This window comes from Histoplasma capsulatum (assembly GCF_000150115.1).
Source record: "Histoplasma capsulatum G186AR genomic scaffold supercont2.13, whole genome shotgun sequence".
Taxonomy (NCBI): domain Eukaryota; kingdom Fungi; phylum Ascomycota; class Eurotiomycetes; order Onygenales; family Ajellomycetaceae; genus Histoplasma; species Histoplasma capsulatum.
The window spans coordinates 25,909-44,104 of NW_025544813.1; the positions used below are offsets into that span (position 1 = coordinate 25,909).

The following is an 18,196-nucleotide window of genomic DNA, read 5'->3' on the forward strand; positions in this document are numbered from 1 at the left end:
ACTAGAAGAATATCTTTATATTGAATAGTATTCTTATACTCACTTATATACTTATAAATATTAAGTGTATACAAAGATTCTCAATAAGATTCTCAATCAAAATTGATCACAGAAGCTTGATCTCAGAACTTATATTGAATATTTTATAAGTTATAATTCTATAAACATTGTTAGAATTTGAATTCCTTATCTAGACAAAGTGATAAGAGTAAGAGATGTTATATTTAATGAGAATAAACAATATAATCTGAACAAATCTCATATTGAAAAACAGCTGTGAGATTAGATTACTCAAGAAGTTGAGTTCTTGAATATTGAAATCAAGAAATCAGTGATTGACACTTCTCAACAAAAGAATAATCTATACTTAGATATTGATATTTTTTACTCTGATGAGATTGCACTGAGTATGAAAAATGATGATAAAAATAGTAAAGACATCAATGAAGCACTGAAGATACAACTTATAGCAGATATTTTATCTACACTGAATTCAATCTCTGAATCTAATTCTAGCAATTCTATTGAATCTGATCTTTCTATCAATACTCATCTGATATTATCAAGCAATTGAATATCTAGAGTGAATGAGATTAGTTTTGATTTCAGCAAGTTCAATATAATTGAGAGTAAGAGAATACACAAGACAATTCATTATATAGCAGTATCTTTTATAAGAGATAACTCAAATCAGATGATCAATACTATCTTCACAGAATCTCTATCTTGATCAGAACTTTCTAAGATTCATTAATCTCAGTTATCTGATTCATCTCAACATTGAAATGATATCAACAAGTATTTATATTGTGATGAATGAATAAATACTGTCAAATGAGAATGAGACTCTATAATTCAGCAAAATATCTATAAAATTATTAACAGATCTTTGAAAAATACTTCAGTGATTTCACTATATTGAGTATTTATTTATAAGTTTGATGATGATGATTATTTTATTAAGTTCAAAGCTCATATTTATATCTGAAATGATTTATAATCAATATCTGAATTAGATATTAAAACTCATACTCTAGCTGTAAGAATCTTCTGTATTCTGTTTATTATTATCAATATCTTTAATTTTAATACTGAGCAATTAAATGATATCAATATCTTTATAAACAGTTCACTTGATAAGCTAGTTTATATTAAACTATCAGATAATTGATAAAAGTTGAAGAAAATATGAAATCTCAAAAAGAATGTCTACATTCTACATCTAATATATATTTTATATAATCTAAGAAGATTACTTCTTCTATAGCTTAAAGAACTATCTATTACTTTTAAATAATTAGACTTTATTTCAATTTCTGAAGATAAATACTTATTCATCAATAAATAGATAATCATCTTCTTCTATATTGATGATACTGTTGTGATATCTCACTTTGATGACAGAGAGAAAAAGAATCAGTTAATCAAAGATCTCAAGAATATATATAAATTCAGACAGATAAGAAATCTCAAATAATTTCTTAATATAAAAATTACTAGAGATTGAAGCTCTAAGAAGTTGTGGCTCTGTCAAGATATCTATATTAATAAGTTAATTGATATTTATCATCTTATTTATATTTATAAAGTATTAATATCACTATCTAATATTTCACTAGCACTCTATCAAGAAATTATATTGTCAGAAAATACTCATTACTATCAACACTGAATTGAATTCTGTATCTATACTGCTATAATGACTAGATCAGATATTATATACACAGTTGATAAGCTTGCAATCTATATAATCAATTCTTTCAAATATTATTCTACAGAGATTGATTACATTATCATCTATCTATAAAATTCAAAGAATCTAGTGATTGAATATAGTATATCTGATAATAATAACTTATCAATAAATATGATTGAAGCAGCTAGTGATATCTCTTTTATAGATAATTTAGATAGAAGATTAACAGAAGATTATATCTTCAAGCTTTTTAAGAAATCTATTGATTGAAAGTCAAAGAAACAAAGAATAATAATAATTTTCATCATCAAAACTGAATTACTAGCTATATCTCAGATAGATAAAGAGATAATTTGATGAAAACAATTCTTTGATCATCTAGAATTTAATTCTGACTATAAGATTTTCATCAAATATAATAATCAATAAACAGTTGACATTCTTACTAAGAAAGATTCATCTATTACAATCAAATTATATCATATTGATATATACAGCAATTGATTGTAAGAATGAATACAATTCAGAGATATCTCAGTATAATAAATATCTATAAGCAGTATATCAGCAGATGAATTAATCAAGCTATTATTACAACAGAAACAATAGAAGTTTATCAAACAACTAGAATTAGTTGATATAACTGATTTTATCAATGAAATATCAAAATAAGATATAAAGATTCAACAATCTTAGACAAGAGAAATTCAACATCCTCATATATCTTCTTTATCTATTTCTTTTCAACTTGCTAATTATCATATCCTCTATATTATTTTCTATTCTGATAATTTCTCCAGCTTCATTACTAGCAGTATTCAGCTGAAGGGGGTATATTGAGAACTTGGTAAGTTCTACTATCAAGAATTTGAGAAGATTCAAGCAGCAGTATGAATGTTCTACTAGATAAAATTTAGCAATGCTCAGTGCTATCTCTTGTGTATATCTAGACATGATCTTTCTTATAAATACTGCCTACTTTTCATGTAATTAGTGGAGTGATAATAAGCAATTCAATTAATATTATTGATATTCAGTATTTGGGGCAATATTCGGACTTTATTAGTTCCGACACATGCCCATTACAATTTGTAAACTATTATCAGAATAGTATCAAGTCTGTTGATAGTGTCATTGAAACAGATCATACAAACTGCACAGGCAGTACAAACAGTTTAATCTGCAACATCAGTAACATCTGCTTAATCAGTGGCACGCCCGCTACAGTTAGATATTGAGATTGTAGAATATAGAGATCAGATTATAATAGAATAATTCACTGATCTCTAGAAGATTGAGCCAGCTGCTATCTATATACATACAGTATCATAAACAGATCAGACTTAATATGATATCAATGATGCTGTATGATGCAAGCAGTATGATAATGCCTTGATTTCCAACCTGATATGATGTTGGTGGTGCTATGTTCGGTGATGTCATATCCTTTAGGGCAATTACCGATTCCGGCCTAGCACGGGCACCTTAGTGCGGGTTTCTTACACTCAAAGACAATTAAGAAAGCAAAGCCGCAAAAATAGAACTGAGTATCTTATTACAATTAAAAAGAGAGATAGAAGTTTAAGGTGAAAAGAAGAATAGCAGACAGCAGAGAGATGTATAACAAAAAAAGTGGGGAAACTCAAGCAGGCCAGCTGCGTCACAGAAATCTACCTTCAATCCATCTATAAATGCTAAGTGGAAGTATTGTCCTTTAACACAATGGAACCGGATTGTTCTTCAGGCGAACCTTAACGCGTACGTGAGGATCACCCTAGACCTTTCCTCCTTTCAAAATTATCTCAAGGTTCATCAAATCTTGCGGTCCGAGAGCCGCTCATCAACGTCCTCGTAGGCTTTCGATCATCAGAAGGGTTAATTGATAGGCTCCCCAGATCAGAGCAAATCTCACCAACACTTTGGAAATCCACACTGTCTTCGTCTCTCGGAAGGGAAGCAATCTTAGCTATGGCATTCTCAACGCGAACCCTTAATACAGATGCGGATTCGTTGTTCTTCTTGTCACCTGTGACAACCCATTCAGCTCCACTATTGTCTTTCCCGACATTATTTTCAAAGTGCCAGGGAGTAGACAGCTCCTGAGAGTCTTTAGGTTGCTCCACTAGACTTTGCATATAGACAATACATTCTCTTAGCGAAGGAGTCTGGCCAGAGGATTCAATTGCCGGGGAGAAATACAGGACCGCATCTGAGTTCGTGCCTTCTTGTTTCAAAAAAATTGTTTTATTGTAAGTTGTCAAGAAGCCATATTTCAGGCGAAATACCTGCATATATCGAGCGATCTGGCCTTTTAAACCCATCAGCTGCTATCTACCATATTCTGTCTTAGAACAAGAGATTTGTACCTAGACCATGTCTGAGTGACGTAGAATCCGACGAAAAGTCATCACACCAGCCCTTGATGTCATGCTTCCATGGTGTCTTTGCTTCTCCAACAAGTCGTACCTCGCATCCATTCTCAGTCAAAAGAGCGTAGTCAGGGATCAAATGGTTTTGCTTCGCAGGACTTCCATCGTTGGCATCTCCCCCTTTTTCGTGCTTGCAATTACTATCTTCGCCCTTTTTGAGCTTTTCTCCTCTGACAGCATTCTTACCCTTGGCCGTTTCCCTGTGGTCGCCACTTTTCTGGTCGGTCTCGTTCTTTTTTCTCGCTCCAGCGGTAGCCCTCCAGTCACCGAATACGTTCGTAAAGCCAGCCTCCTTCCCAATGGCCGTCGCCATATGCAGAGCGTTCTGGATGAATCTTGCACTGACCGAGGACTCGTCTCCACAGCGAAAGTGTTCAGTAGCATGTACATCTCCGTGCTGCAGGCTTTGACTGAGCGGTTTCTTGCTCCATTCGATCGCTTTTATCGAGGAAGCGACTTCATCTTGAAAAGTTTCCCATGGCTCAAGTTTCCAAGTAAAAAAGATGTCATGTAGGGCAAAGTTGGTAGTACAACAATTTTTGTCAATGCTAAGGGGTGGAAGAGGTTGACTCGCAAGTTGTTCCGCATTCAAGGGCTTCGATTTTGGTTGGGATGTCGGGGAATTGTCTCGAGAAGCCATGAAGTTATTTGAGGACGGAAAAACTGGTCAACTGGCGGAACGGGACTAATATAGGTGAGGAAAGAGAAGAAGCAACTATTGCCTTTTGGCTCCATAAGTAATGATGAATTAAGACGTGTTTCCATCGCCCTTTAAATATCATTTGCAAAATGGTAGATGGCGTGGACTTCTCCTCAGTTCATCCTCAACATCCTCTCCATTCGTAAACACAAAAGACAACATGATCAAACACATGCTAAACATCCAGGAGCTGCTTGACTAGCTAGATCCGTAAGATTCATTGACAACACTTTGATTTTGAGGCAAGTCACAAAATCTAGAGCGTGTCATAGCTAGTACTTCAGTATTCAAAAGATAGAAAACTTTTATTTGTGTTGGCTAGGAGGCCAAAAAGATCCCAACAGTTGAAGAGATGTTGCTGTTTCATAAATCGAAACGCAATAAAAAAGGAGTAAGGAAAAAGGGGAGGAGATGAATGACGAAGAAGAAGAAGATGATGATGGTGAAGATGAAGAAGCAACAGAAGCAGAAGCAAAGAAAGAAAGAATAAAAGTGAAGCAAGGATTCCAGCAAGGATCAATGATGCGACATTGAGTACAAAAATGCAGTCAAATAGATATGAGCTTGAATGGTCGAAACAAGAATATTTGATGCTTGCGAACTGGTGTTGAAAGAGGGGATGGTGAGATATGAGATATCCCTGTCCCAACCAACTCGACATTCATGGACCTGTCTAAGTATGCATCTAAACAAGGTTGGGCGCTAATGGCGTTTGTTCAGCTGTTGTGCCTGAGTTGGTCAAAGCCAATCCGCTGTCGCCCCTTGGCCAATAGGACGGACCGCACGAGCCGACGGAGCTCCCAGGCTATACAAACAAGCCAATGCGGTGTTCTGCCTGGCCCAACAGGCAGAAAAGCCGACATGTTCCAGGCAGAGGTGTCTCATCTCTTGCAGACTCTGCTGAACCCGGTTACTCCCACGCTCCTTCAAAAAAGGCATCTCCGATAAATTCAGAAGGGCTTCCTCAAGTTTTTTTCTTCTCTTGTTGTATGTTCAGTACATCCAACCATCCATCCATCCATACATTCTTCATCCACTCTGGGTTCTCGTTTCGAGTTCATTTGAAAATTAGCCTGCTTCGCCCGCTGTTGCCCGCCCGCCATGTCGAGTCCAGCTGCTACCCATGATGTCTTTGCTCAGGAAAATCACAACGCCGAAGAACGTGAACAGGAAGAACAAGACGAGGATGTCGAGGGAGAGGAGCTAAATGCCGAGGAGAAGGAGGAAAAGCAGGAGCAGGAACATTTCGATAACCTAGCAGAACTTAGGGAAAACTTTTTTATCAAGCATGGGAACAAGAACATCACTTTTCCCACGACAAAAACAACATGGAAGCCAGGCAAAATATTTTCTGAGCGCATGATCGACCAGATGCATACCATAGAAGTCTCCGCTATGTGTGTGGCTGTTCAGGTGGAAGGTCCTAACTGTGGTTTGAAGGCCATGTTGAGAATCAGAAAACAGTGAGTGACTTGCTTGTGCCATATCAACCGGAAAAAAAAAAAAAACCCCTCCATTAACGTAGTCTCTTCTAACTATAACACAGGTTGCCAGCGCATTACTCATCCCACGACTTTCCCATTGAGACATTCAGCGTATTGTCACCAGAGGCTACTCAAGAGAAGGACAGCCTCTGTGACCTCACGGAAAAGGGTTGCACTTCCACGCCTAGATGTATAGACTATTTATTGAAACGGCAGTCCGACGAAGATATATTCCCTGGCGGATTCATACTCTACATAGTCATGGAGAAAGTTCCCGGTTTCAATCTGCGGAATTTCGAAACATTTTCGCTTGACGAAAGGGATCAAGTTCGCATTGCTTTTGCGAAAGCCTTCTAGTAAGCTCAGCTTTTGCACTTAAACAAACTCCCTATGAAAGATATTTTAAGATGAATCCGCTGCCAATATGCTAACCAGGCAAACCTTGTCATCAGTGAATTTCTGACCATGGGATATTTTCATGATGATCACTATCCTCGAAACTTGATCTGGGACCGAAGGAACAAAAAAGTGTAAGTTCCACCTGAATCTTTTGACCGTGTAAGATCTACATACTGACTGCGTTACCAATAATCCCGTGTCCAGCTACATCATCGACTTGGAATCAGCAAGGAAATCATCTAGGAGCTTTGAACCTATGTTCAGCAACTACAAATTTAGGCAATGGTCTCTAGCAGGGCTCGATGACCGAATTGACCCCATGGTTGTGGAACATGCAAACTGGTTCTATCAGAATAATAAATCATTTCCCACTGATGAAGAATGGGTTACGATACTCGCCAATTCCAAGGGGAAGCCTTCAATCTCAGAGAGGAGATTCAACAACCATGTTTCCTTCCTTGAAAAGGAGCAGAAGAAAATAACAAAATAATTCATATATAAACTCTTTACTTCTTCAATGGTTGAATTGTGTTCTCTTATCTTTGAAAGTTAGACAATATTTTTCAGATTGAATTGTCATTTGTGTTTTCAATTGAATAATATATCATCAAACTTTCACAGTATAAAACATTTTGTCTTCTTTAATATATCTATCTTAAATTCAAAATTGTGAAATGAATGGCTTGATATAGAATGAGCACAAAGTGATTTCAAATAAATTTGTATATCAGATTTCAGATCAGTCATTGTCATACATGTATATATCTATATGAAAAACTGTTTTCTAGTTTGGTGATTACATTGCTGCTCTGACACTGTTTTCATAGATTAGTTGCAAGACAGTTCACATTTCAGCACTGTCTAATATCTCTTTCAATGTGATTGCTTTTCATTTGTTTTCTCTTCTTCTTTTTTTCCCTGTGCAGTGCAAACATTGTTTGTCTGAAGAGTTTATTGTATGAGTTACCATAACAATTGCTAGAGCAATTGGCGCTAATATATAAAATTCGCAAGGGAGGCAATTTGGCAATCACTATCAAGTATGAGATATCTAACACCAATATCTACTGCTATCAGGGGGTGGGACACTTTAAGACGGGCGAGGGAACTTCTAAAAAGGAAAAAAATATCTCAACACGTAGCCCAAAGGTGCAGGGAAATCGACCGAAACAGTGTATTCTGAGGATGAGCTACGGTTGACGGCCGCCGCACAGGTTCTGGCGTTCACAATCAGAGCATTCACCTCACCAGCAGTACCCCAGGAGTGGCACGATGCTGCTGCGAAACTTGATGTTTGGCCAGTGGAGTATTCTGAAATACTGGAGCAGACTCCACCCACTGCTCGCCCAAAACATGCGCCCCCCCTGTACCATGGCAGACAACCCCATAACCTTCCTCCCTTTGGGATGATGTTGTGATCTGGATGCTGGCCCTCTGAAGACAAACACTGATCAATGAGCTCCCACTCACTGTCTCCTCCCTCATCTTCCCCTCTTACCCCATTGCAATCTGACATTTGTGGTTGAATGCAAAGAGAAGGGTCTGGGTCACCTGCAAAGTCGCGAGGCGCACCAGGACACAGGGAAGTCAGTGGCACCCAGTGGATGCCCAATGTTATTGGAACAGCAGCCATCAAGACCCACCCATACTGCTCCCAGCAATATCTCCTTGCACTCAAGGATGGTAGCCCTCTTGATCCATCATGCCCTAACTACCAGGACCAGTCTATTTGTGAGTAATTGTAAAAATGATGTCTGATAGCAATGGCTAATAGTCTCTGATTGTATACAATTATAAGTAAATAAATAAACAATAATAATAATAATAACCCACAGTTAATTAGTTTTTTAATGTTTTTTATCTTCAATCTATAGATAATGCAACATCATTGTTAAAACATTCAGTTATTTAAGTACACTATATGCATTTTTATATCCCAATTCAACGATGTAGATAAAACTATTCAATATAACCCAGTGATTGATATAGAATTCAATGTATTACTAGTTAATGTAGATATATTACATTACCTTTATCTATTTTAACAACATTTATCTATTCACAATGACTGCGATTGGCAAAAACACAACGCTGACAAGGCGGTCTTCGCCAGCAGTCCGCATTCCCAAGACATCCAAAAGGATAACAGTGATTCATTCGATGGGATAAGATATTAAATGAAAATGGTGTCGAAATTTCTGTTTTATCAACTTAACAAAGTGTCAACTTTTAAATTCAACAAGAACATTAATTATTCATGAGAAGTAATTACCTTGCTTACTTTGAGCTGTCACAACAGTGTCTTCTTTATTCAAAAGTGATAATTTTTCTATATTGTCAATATATCCACTTTTATACGTTTTAATATCTAAATTTATGTCATTTATCATTTGAGGTACGGCGTTATTCGGGATAACTAAACTTTGCTTTGATTTTATAAATATTAAAATTTACTCTATCGCAGAATAATTATATATAATGATAACTAGATACTACTCACCAAGTTTTCATGAGCAATAACACTGAAAATAATAAAATTTAAACTTGATATTCCAACAATATTCATCACTATTAAAGGAATAATAATGTGTTATACTTTAACTAAAGTAGAAAAATAGAAAATCAAAATTCTTTCAACATGATAAAAGTGGAAGGTTGGTTTATTGTAATCATCTAGCGGGCGTACCATTGCTTAAATAGAATGTAATCATATAATATCAGCAGGCATTAAAGATATTACCACGAGATAACTTTTAATAATATTTTCACAGTTGTTTTTTTAGTTTACAAAAAACTAAGATTGATAAAGATAAGTTGAATGTTAAACTTTTTATAATGACATGAATCATATAGTTTAAAAATAAGCAAATGTTTTTATTTACATTTAAAGTTAGATATAATAGTATTTTATATATATAACTATTTATGATTTAATTAACTAAGTTTTTGATTAAATTTAGTTTAAAACTTTTGTATCATTTATTATCAAGTAACAATGAGTGAAATATATAACTTGTTAACTTAGATATCAATTATATAAAGTGTGAATTTTTGATTTTTTTATGAATACCTTTTAAGAACTTAAGTAGTAAGTACTATAATATCATTTTAATTGTTAAAGAATATACCACTGCGTTTTAAAAGTTATAATGTTATATTAAAAATTAATTAGTAACTATACAGTTTTAACAAAACACTTTACTTTTTAACATAAATGATCGAGGTGGAAGGTTGGTTCATTGTAAAGTATTTAGATTAGCGTAGTATTGTTTTTAAGGTTAAATATGTGTGGTCACATGGAATTATAGCGAGCGACAGGCATGCCAACAAATAGAATTGTTCTTTATTTTTGAGAAAATATGAGAATCGCATGGATGTTGATAAAATATATAAAAGCTGAAATTTTTTATTTTTAAATCATTATTATCTAAAACATTGAAAAAAAACTTCAAGTTAAATAACACACTTGAAGTCAAGGATTAAAGCATTATTGTTATATCAAACATTGTATAGACAGCATTCAAAATAGAAAGCATAATTAAACCTCAGAATGAAGCGGGGTTTAACTTAAAAACTCAGTTTCGCATTAATGGGATGTGAAAATGTTGTTCATCAAAGTTGATGCTAACTTCAGCCACTCGTGCCCTCCCACAATAAGATCGAACAAGTGGATACTGACCTGAGATGCTAGTAGAGACTCTGAGGACCTATCGGAACAGCCGAGCACATCTGCTTGCCCACTTATCAACCTGTTCTTATCATCCGATTGATATCCGATTGATCCTTAGTTACGGGAATGGAGATTGCTAACTAACTAGCTGTCTATTTGCTTAATCCTAGTTGAATCCCTCGAGCTACTACATACCTTCCTGCTCTACATCTGCTGGATCGCTACAGATGCCCTGCGAAAAGTTTCGTCTCACTAAGAATTTACACTGAAATCTTCTTTCTAGTGTACTGAATCTTATGGCTATACTGCCTGGGATTTTGGCAGTAAGGTAGGGAGAAGGCTAGGGGCATTGACCTCTAATTTTCCCTCCGACAGTCCCTATTCTCTGAAATAAGAGATGGAAGAACAATACATAATGCCAGTATCAATATTTCAGTTTAAATTCTTAATGTGAGTCAAAACTTTTGCAGGAGCATCTGTATAAAAGTAGCAGGTTCTATCTAGCGGGCTCAATGCTTGCTCATTCACATACATCTCCCCATCTACCAGCACTTTGCTCCATTCTCCTGCAGTGACCTTAGGCTGTATAATGAGGGTCTAGAGGGTTCACCCGAGTTAAGGGTAAGGTGGAGTTAAAATGTTCTTTTACCCCTCGGGGTTAGAGGCACGGAGGTGGAATGGAGATTCAGAAATCAAAAGACTTCCTCCAAAATATGCATTGTCTGTTGATACATAATCATCCATCTTGTTTAGTTACTACTACTCATTATGGTTCATAATGTTTCACTATTGCCTTTCAAATCTATCTTACAATCTTCTTCCCCATAGCAAGATTGGCTCCAAGTTTGAACCCTAGCGGTGGCAGGTAGTTGAAAATTCTTTGGCAAAAATTTGAATCTTTTGAATCCAATTCAACTGTAGCCTATTATTGAATCCTCATACACACAATGTCTCAAGGCACACTCCATCTACTTTGGACCTGGCCAATCGCAAATGCTATTGACACTGACGGCCAATCATCCACATAACGCGACACAGTTGGGGACTAGGTAGAGACGAAACGAAATGTGAAGAGGGCATATTCCACTGCTGGTCTTGAAGGGCCATAAAATAGCTATGAACAAAATACTAATAAAGATGACGTTTCCATCGATTTATGTCATACCGGACATCTCTTAACGGACGCATCGCTTGACTAAGGTATCCATCACCAATATAAGTTAACCTCACACGAGAGCGGCTTTACCAGGCAAAGATGAGGGCAATGCCGACAGCTCCCATTATTCCCAAGGTGGCTGGGATCAGCGAATGGGATGCACCATTGCCCGTCGGAGTAGGGGTTGTGCCAGTGCCAGTGCCAGTGCTTTCGCCTGAGCTCGTAGTTTCGCTGTTTCCAGTGGAGCTGGGTTTGTCAGTTGGGGAAGAGCCAGACCCAGTTGATTGAGGTTGAGTGCCTGTTGTTCCGGCGGTTCCGGTGGTAGCAGATACGGGTGAATAGAGGGTAGTGCTGCCGACTGTGGTCGTGATCACTTGAGTGCCGGAAGTTATGGTAGACACAATTGCTTGGGTAGTGTAAGGAGTAGATGCAGAGGAGCCCAAGCCCATCTGGGTGTTTATTAGCGACATGGATGCCACAGGGATAGTTGGATGCAGATGAGATGGCTCACTGAAGATGCTTCACTCGGTCTAGGGGCGCCTGTTGGTGACGCTGTCTGCTTGCTCGTAGCAGTCGCTCTAGGTTCTTGGGAACCGCTTGGGGCATTGCCGGGGCAATATCTGGCAGCAGCTGCGGCGGCAGCTGGAAGATCTTGAGCCCCACAGGCTTCCGTAGTGCAGTCACGCACACCGTATGCGAAATCCATGTTCTTGCAAAGGCAAGCAACATCGTCGGCTTTGCAGCCTAGAGATGGAGCGAGGTCCAGCATCCGTCCGATGCATCCACGCTAATCGTATTTCAATATCGACAGTTAGCAGCACTGAACAGTTTAAAACCAGTCCCAAAATAACAGAAAGGGAACTCGTGGAAGACATACGGCACATTCCGACACACCTTGTAAGTCTTGCGCCATGCCTAGGCCGGTGAAAGCACCCGCAGCGAGCAATGTAACAACTTTCATTTTCACTTGGACGAGTTTGCAATATCACTTTAAATATGACAAGAAAGTGATCAAAGTAATAATGATTTTGCTATGTGTGTCGCAAATGGATCAGCGATGTGGAAGACGACGAAGGGAAGATAAAAGGAACAACAGGGGAAAAAGGGGAAATAGGGAATAAATAAATGAACTCGGGCCATCCGACCACGACAACAAACAATGGAACCAAATCAAGTAAAAAATGTCCAAGGGAAAAACAAAAGATAGTCCAACTCAAGCCATCATGGAGCACACGTTGTGTGCCAGCCATTACCGCCCAACCACAACCGGCACATCTCAAAATTTGTTCTCTCTGTTTTTCTTTTGGTGGCGAATTAGCGAGCTCCTGGGAGGCTTGGTCCTCTTCGTGGCCCGAGTTAACTTGATCCTTACAGCGTAACTTGATCCCTGAGGAGATGCTAGGAGGGAAAATACTATGTCATTCGTTCATGAATGAAAGGCGATTGTTGCCATACGCTTCGCGTCGTAAAATGAAACCCTGTTCTTCGCTCCAAACAACCAATTTGCGAACCAAGGGCTCAGTTACAGAGGCTTTGCCGGACATTCATGAGATGCACAAGTATTGGAAATAATCATGGCGCGAGTGATTTGGCAAGAAAACAAGTTTGGCATGACATGAAGAATCGCCAGCGACGAGCTAGATGTGCAGCCGGTAGTCCTCTAGCTGGACAACTCAACCGGCTCATCAAGGGCTTGAGGGGATTAGCGTCGATGTGAGTCGCGAATTATTGGAACCTGTCGAGATGCAATCATGCGCTAGTTGTGCCTGCAGAGAAACAAGCGATAGTGCGAAGATGGGTATTTTCAGCTCTATTAATTTGTCACCGCCACAACCAGATAATTGGAAAGGGGATTCCTCCAGTTTTCTCGAAACAAATGCTACAATGGCGCGATGAGAGATACATCAAGCGGGAGAAGAGAGATGCTGCTATCACTGGAGGTGCGTGATAGGACAGAATCCTCAATGATAAAGATTTTCACTGTATTGCGCTGTTCAGCGAAATTCCCAATTCCCGTTTTGTTAACCAGCGTGTTCACATCGCTGTCCATGCGCTGTGGGAAGATGGGCTTTGGGCTGCACAAAACATATTGCTAAGGAGTCAAGAACCCAATAGCTTCATGCTGATCGCAGGCCCAACTGCTGATTTTGCAGGATAGATCTCCGTTCGCGACGCCACCGCGCCTGGTTGGTGAGGAGTAACGCTAAGCACTTTTCTGGTGGCGATCTGTCCTACTCACCTTGGCATGGAGTCCCTCACTCCTCTGCATATTCCGAACAATTCATCTCTTTGCTGTTGGCTGGTAGGAGAAATATAGGCGAATGGGTTGAGCTTGCGTTCCAGCTTTGCTTCGCAGTCGATTGTTGAGCCATTTCATACGATACCTTGAGGTGTAAAAGCAAATGCTGCGGGAGTTCACGGACCCGACGCCCCTGTGATGTGGTCGAATCCCGTCGCCAGCTCTTCGGGTTTGCCCCTTTTCTCGTGCCAGTTGTGTAACCCTGTTTAAGCCTGTCAAAGCTGGAAGGGGGACAACTCCCCCTGCATCCGTCCTAGAAATATCTGATAACATCAGACCGCTTCTCCCAGCTATTCGGTGCAATGAACGTGCACGTCACACACGCTACAACGAATGCGAAAGGTTAGCTCGCCCCGGATCCAAACTTTCAAGTGCATGCTATTATGTTCAACAACGGCCTAAACTGCTTCTGTGCGATAGGGAATCCCGCGCATCTCATAGCACAGAATAATGAATAATCTAACCCAAATGAGTTAACGCGCATGCAGTTCTCCAGGAATGGGATACTATCAGAAAACCTGTAGCGCCTTATGTAAATCAAAAAAAAAAAAAAAAGAGCAATTTGCTCTAGATGTCGAAGGGATCAAAAACTCTCGAGATTTGAAATACCGATATTTGGGTACTCCCTACTACCAGCGGAAACCCCTCCAAGTAGATGGACGAGGGGTGGACTGTACGTGGCCTGGCACTTCGAGTTGGTAAAATGTGAAAGCTCCGCGTCGTTGGATGCCGGACCGAGCAGGTGATAAACCTTGTCTGGTTCACACGGGACCTTGGTTCCAAGGAGGTTTAAGGTAGAAAGACGTTCAATCCTCGCTCTGGTGTTGTTACAATTTCCCAGTTGATTTGAAACATCGCTATTATCAGACGTTTGGAGACAGGGAGACAGCAGAGTTCGCCAGGATGTTTCATGCAAATGAGCTGCTGGGAGAGCGCCCCATCAGGCGGGATTCCCACCAGACATGGAAAACAGTCCATGTATGTCTGCATTGTACTGTACTTTACATGGTCTCAGTGTACTCTAGCAACCGTACAAGTTGCTAAATCCTCAAACCCACAGAAAAGATGAAGGGCAAACCACCTGCATATGATGGTGCAAGTGAGGAGACACTGACTCTGCCAAACTTGATACCACACAAACACAGACACAGATCCACTCAACAGAAGTCAACACCATCTTCTTGAGGCATGAATTTCACGAGTGTTTCGCTACACATGATTGATAGGATCCGCTTTCTGGGATTCTCTTCGAAAGATGTCTCCTGGATACACGAAATTATCAAGCCACGTTGCCCAAGGGCATTCAGTTGAGGATCTGCTCATACCATGCCTGCCTTCCATGCTCCAAAAATCGAGGTCGGTATTAAACATTTACCCCTTAACACACGAATATACGGTCCTTCAGACGAAGTCAGCTTACATGGCAATCTCTGGACTCCGTCGGCCTGGTTTGAGGAGGAGAAAACCGTCTCCCGCCGTTGGGTTTGTGGGTTACTACAGGCCCTGTATGATATGGGATGGTTGATGGATTAAAAAAAAAAAAAAAAAAAAAGACTGGAATAAAGGTAGTTCCTTTAAATTTTTTTTATTGATTTTTTACTTTTTTCATTTATTTTGCGTATTTTTGGGATCGACTCCGTACAATTGAGCTCTATGCACAACTCTTTATTTCAACGCACAGTCCAATCAGTCACTAACTCTTTCTAGATACCCTTCCTTTCGCCTTCAACAGCCTTCACCCCCGCGAAGTAATTGGATGTACATCTCCTTTAATAGGTCTAACCTTCTCCACCTAATCAATGCGCCGAACCCAGTGTGTCAGGCAATGAATAAAGTGCAGAGAACGCAGTTTCTTGAGTCATCCTTCGAGATCAAGTTTCGTGGCTATCCATGGAAAGCAGGCGGAACTGAGACTGTCCAGACGTAATTGATACTCTTGAGAATGCTAGACCGCCTGGAGCAAACTGATTTTACCCTCTATACATCTATTGATCAAGATACAAAGCAAAGCGAACAAAAGACTCATTCGGATACATGGTTTGCCATCGACAAACTAACCGGGCACCCGGCGCGCCGATATACCACGTTCAAATGTCCGGCATTATCGTGCACCGTTGGGAATATCCCATGCTTTTCAAATTGTCCACCATCGCTGGTGTCCACCTTTGACAACCCTCACAGTTCAGAAGTGTTCAAAGTTGACTGTTTGTTGGTTTGAATAGAAAACTCGCAAGACATAGTAAACCCTTATTTTTTTTATTCTCGGCGATGGTAGGAAACCTCTGGTGGTTAGTCGGATGTGTGCGTTGCCGTCGATGCCGTCGAGGCGGTCGGGCATTCCGCTGATGAGTCAACTTGGGAGAAATATTTACCATCAGATAGGAGATAGGAGGGTGAATAAACGAATGCAGCCTCGGATCGGACTATTGAGTTAGGATATCTCGTTGTTTGATAACGGCGTGGTGAGACCATATGTTGTATTTCAAACCCAGAAGCACGGGGTGACGAGAGTGGGGTGTCGGGTTTGAAAAGAGTTGGAAGTTCAAAGCGATACAATTCCTAACAAGAAGCTCCTTTCGCAGCCTTAATATTCCCCATTTTGGCCTCGGGCGGCGCTGAGTGAGCTTCTCTGGTGTTTTCAAGCGCGGAGTCCATCACCACTCAAATTCTGGATGGCGGTGCTCTCGTATTCAAATTGAACTCCGCTAAATGGCTTGGTGCGCCAAGCTGAAATCGCCTCGTGTTGGTTAGGATCGGCCTTCGACATCCCGCTGATTTTGATTCTGACAGGCAGTTTATCTTCCTCCAACGGAGCCTCCTCGTATAACTTGGCTCGCGATCGACAAGACATACTGTTGTCGTTTTTGAAGGCTTTTTTTTTTTTTCGGGCGAAATGTTCCTGCTTTCCACCAATGAAGAATGCGGAGTCTTACAGACATGCTCCGTACATATTGAGATGGAGATCCAACACTTGTCGAACTTCGCTTTTCTTCCCCAGGTGTCATTCTTCATGAGCTCACATTCCCGTTGATCAATTTCGTCCAGCTAGAACAAGCAGCAACAATGGCACCCAGGCGAAGTGGAGGAGGTGGAATCTTTATTTCGTCTTCATCTGCCTCATGCTCAAGCAGCGCTTTTATCGCAACAAGTTCCAAGATCTATCTCGGATACTTTGCTACGTTTTTCATCATTGACTCTGCCCTTCTATGGATTGCATCTCGCCTGCTCTTCAAGCTCCAACGTGGTAGACCGCTTTTACGTTGGCTTCTCATCTTGTCGATTATCCTAACCGTTTTGTAAGTGGAACGAACCCTTCGCAAAGAATCCACTATTCGCCCGCCCCATTTCTCGAATTATGCGGGTCGCATTACCAGCTGACCAGTCAAACTCATAGCGACCACGCATGGGATGTACTTTTCCTCGTTCTCGGCGAGTGCTCTATTACCGGAGTCGATCTCAGCGTAAAGTTGGCACTTGTTTCCAGCTTCTTGGATGTTGTAGCAATTTCTCTTCTGGTTGGGGTGGTCATGGTCTCCCTATGCAAACGCCTTCACCATATTGCCAACATGGCTCCAAGGCTGATTGCTATTCTTCACGGCCTCTGGGCGGCTGGTTTCGCCTGCTTTTATTTTATTGCGATGTGTCTCTATGCGGCAATAACCACCAAACAACTTGACTTTTCCAGCTCTTACGGGAGACGTAAGGCACTAGCGAGTTTGGTTATGGGGTGGAATGGTATGATGACCCTGGCCGGTGTTGTCTTGTTGCTTGGGATGCTCTCAACTGCTTTCAATTTGGTTGGCCCATTGTCTCGTTGCAGGCATCAAAAAAGCAGCGTATGTGTTTCCTCGTCCGCTCCTTGATATTTTGGGAATGGTTAAATAATAACTTTTCCTGGTTCAGTCTCTCAGCATCATTGTTTCATTTCTAGCATTGAGCTCCGTGTGCTTTGGCGCATCATTCCTCGCTCACCAAATCCTGGTCTATCGCATGTTTTGGAAGACAACATCAGTTATCGACGCGCGTGACGGTTACTATGCGCTTGTGTTTCTTAACTTGTTCTTCTACAGTTCGACTTTTTTGTTTGCTCTGCTTGTCACAGTATCACCGGCCTTTTCGGACAACGAACCTTCAAATGATGTCCACCATCCTGTTCCTCAACAACTAGCCTACGCACTTCCCGTTCAACAAAACCCACCAGATCCACATATCCTGCTCATGCAGCAGAATGCCCAGCAGCCTTACCCTCCTGTAGGCATGACGCAGCCATATCAGCCAACACAGCAGCATCCGTATCATCCACACCACAATACGCCACCAGCGCCATACTATTAATCGATGAAATATGATAGCCGAATGATGG

The 18,196-nt window shown here is 40.1% G+C and overlaps 8 protein-coding genes across 8 annotated transcripts; 4 read left to right on the forward strand and 4 right to left on the reverse strand.

Annotated features, from left to right (window-relative positions):
- Positions 1–3,498: 3,498 nt before the first annotated feature.
- On the reverse strand, positions 3,499–4,765 carry HCBG_07960 (uncharacterized protein; the record flags this gene model as incomplete). Its single annotated transcript, XM_045435009.1, has 2 exons — positions 3,499–4,004; positions 4,063–4,765. 2 exons carry the CDS (start codon positions 4,763–4,765, stop codon positions 3,499–3,501), a joined length of 1,209 nt encoding a protein of 402 aa, XP_045284315.1.
- Positions 4,766–5,926: 1,161 nt separating this feature from the next.
- HCBG_07961 (uncharacterized protein) lies at positions 5,927–7,198 on the forward strand (the record flags this gene model as incomplete). The annotated part of the gene is made up of 4 exons (XM_045435010.1): positions 5,927–6,288; positions 6,372–6,665; positions 6,762–6,839; positions 6,913–7,198. The coding sequence occupies 4 exons, from the start codon at positions 5,927–5,929 to the stop codon at positions 7,196–7,198; spliced, it is 1,020 nt and encodes a 339-aa protein (XP_045284316.1).
- Positions 7,199–7,819: 621 nt separating this feature from the next.
- Positions 7,820–8,341, reverse strand: HCBG_07962 (uncharacterized protein; the record flags this gene model as incomplete). The annotated part of the gene is made up of 1 exon (XM_045435011.1): positions 7,820–8,341. One exon carries the CDS (start codon positions 8,339–8,341, stop codon positions 7,820–7,822), a length of 522 nt encoding a protein of 173 aa, XP_045284317.1.
- A 234-nt stretch (positions 8,342–8,575) lies between these two features.
- Positions 8,576–9,346, reverse strand: HCBG_07963 (uncharacterized protein; the record flags this gene model as incomplete). The annotated part of the gene is made up of 3 exons (XM_045435012.1): positions 8,576–8,918; positions 8,981–9,134; positions 9,209–9,346. The coding sequence occupies 3 exons, from the start codon at positions 9,272–9,274 to the stop codon at positions 8,764–8,766; spliced, it is 375 nt and encodes a 124-aa protein (XP_045284318.1).
- A 1,732-nt stretch (positions 9,347–11,078) lies between these two features.
- HCBG_07964 (chitinase) lies at positions 11,079–12,591 on the reverse strand (the record flags this gene model as incomplete). Its single annotated transcript, XM_045435013.1, has 3 exons — positions 11,079–11,983; positions 12,046–12,321; positions 12,412–12,591. 3 exons carry the CDS (start codon positions 12,493–12,495, stop codon positions 11,621–11,623), a joined length of 723 nt encoding a protein of 240 aa, XP_045284319.1.
- Positions 12,592–12,715: 124 nt separating this feature from the next.
- On the forward strand, positions 12,716–13,735 carry HCBG_07965 (uncharacterized protein; the record flags this gene model as incomplete). The annotated part of the gene is made up of 4 exons (XM_045435014.1): positions 12,716–12,909; positions 13,199–13,247; positions 13,457–13,474; positions 13,688–13,735. The coding sequence occupies 4 exons, from the start codon at positions 12,716–12,718 to the stop codon at positions 13,733–13,735; spliced, it is 309 nt and encodes a 102-aa protein (XP_045284320.1).
- A 1,424-nt stretch (positions 13,736–15,159) lies between these two features.
- On the forward strand, positions 15,160–15,760 carry HCBG_07966 (uncharacterized protein; the record flags this gene model as incomplete). The annotated part of the gene is made up of 2 exons (XM_045435015.1): positions 15,160–15,338; positions 15,541–15,760. The coding sequence occupies 2 exons, from the start codon at positions 15,160–15,162 to the stop codon at positions 15,758–15,760; spliced, it is 399 nt and encodes a 132-aa protein (XP_045284321.1).
- A 1,136-nt stretch (positions 15,761–16,896) lies between these two features.
- Positions 16,897–18,168, forward strand: HCBG_07967 (uncharacterized protein; the record flags this gene model as incomplete). Its single annotated transcript, XM_045435016.1, has 3 exons — positions 16,897–17,129; positions 17,228–17,630; positions 17,737–18,168. The coding sequence occupies 3 exons, from the start codon at positions 16,897–16,899 to the stop codon at positions 18,166–18,168; spliced, it is 1,068 nt and encodes a 355-aa protein (XP_045284322.1).
- Positions 18,169–18,196: the final 28 nt, after the last annotated feature.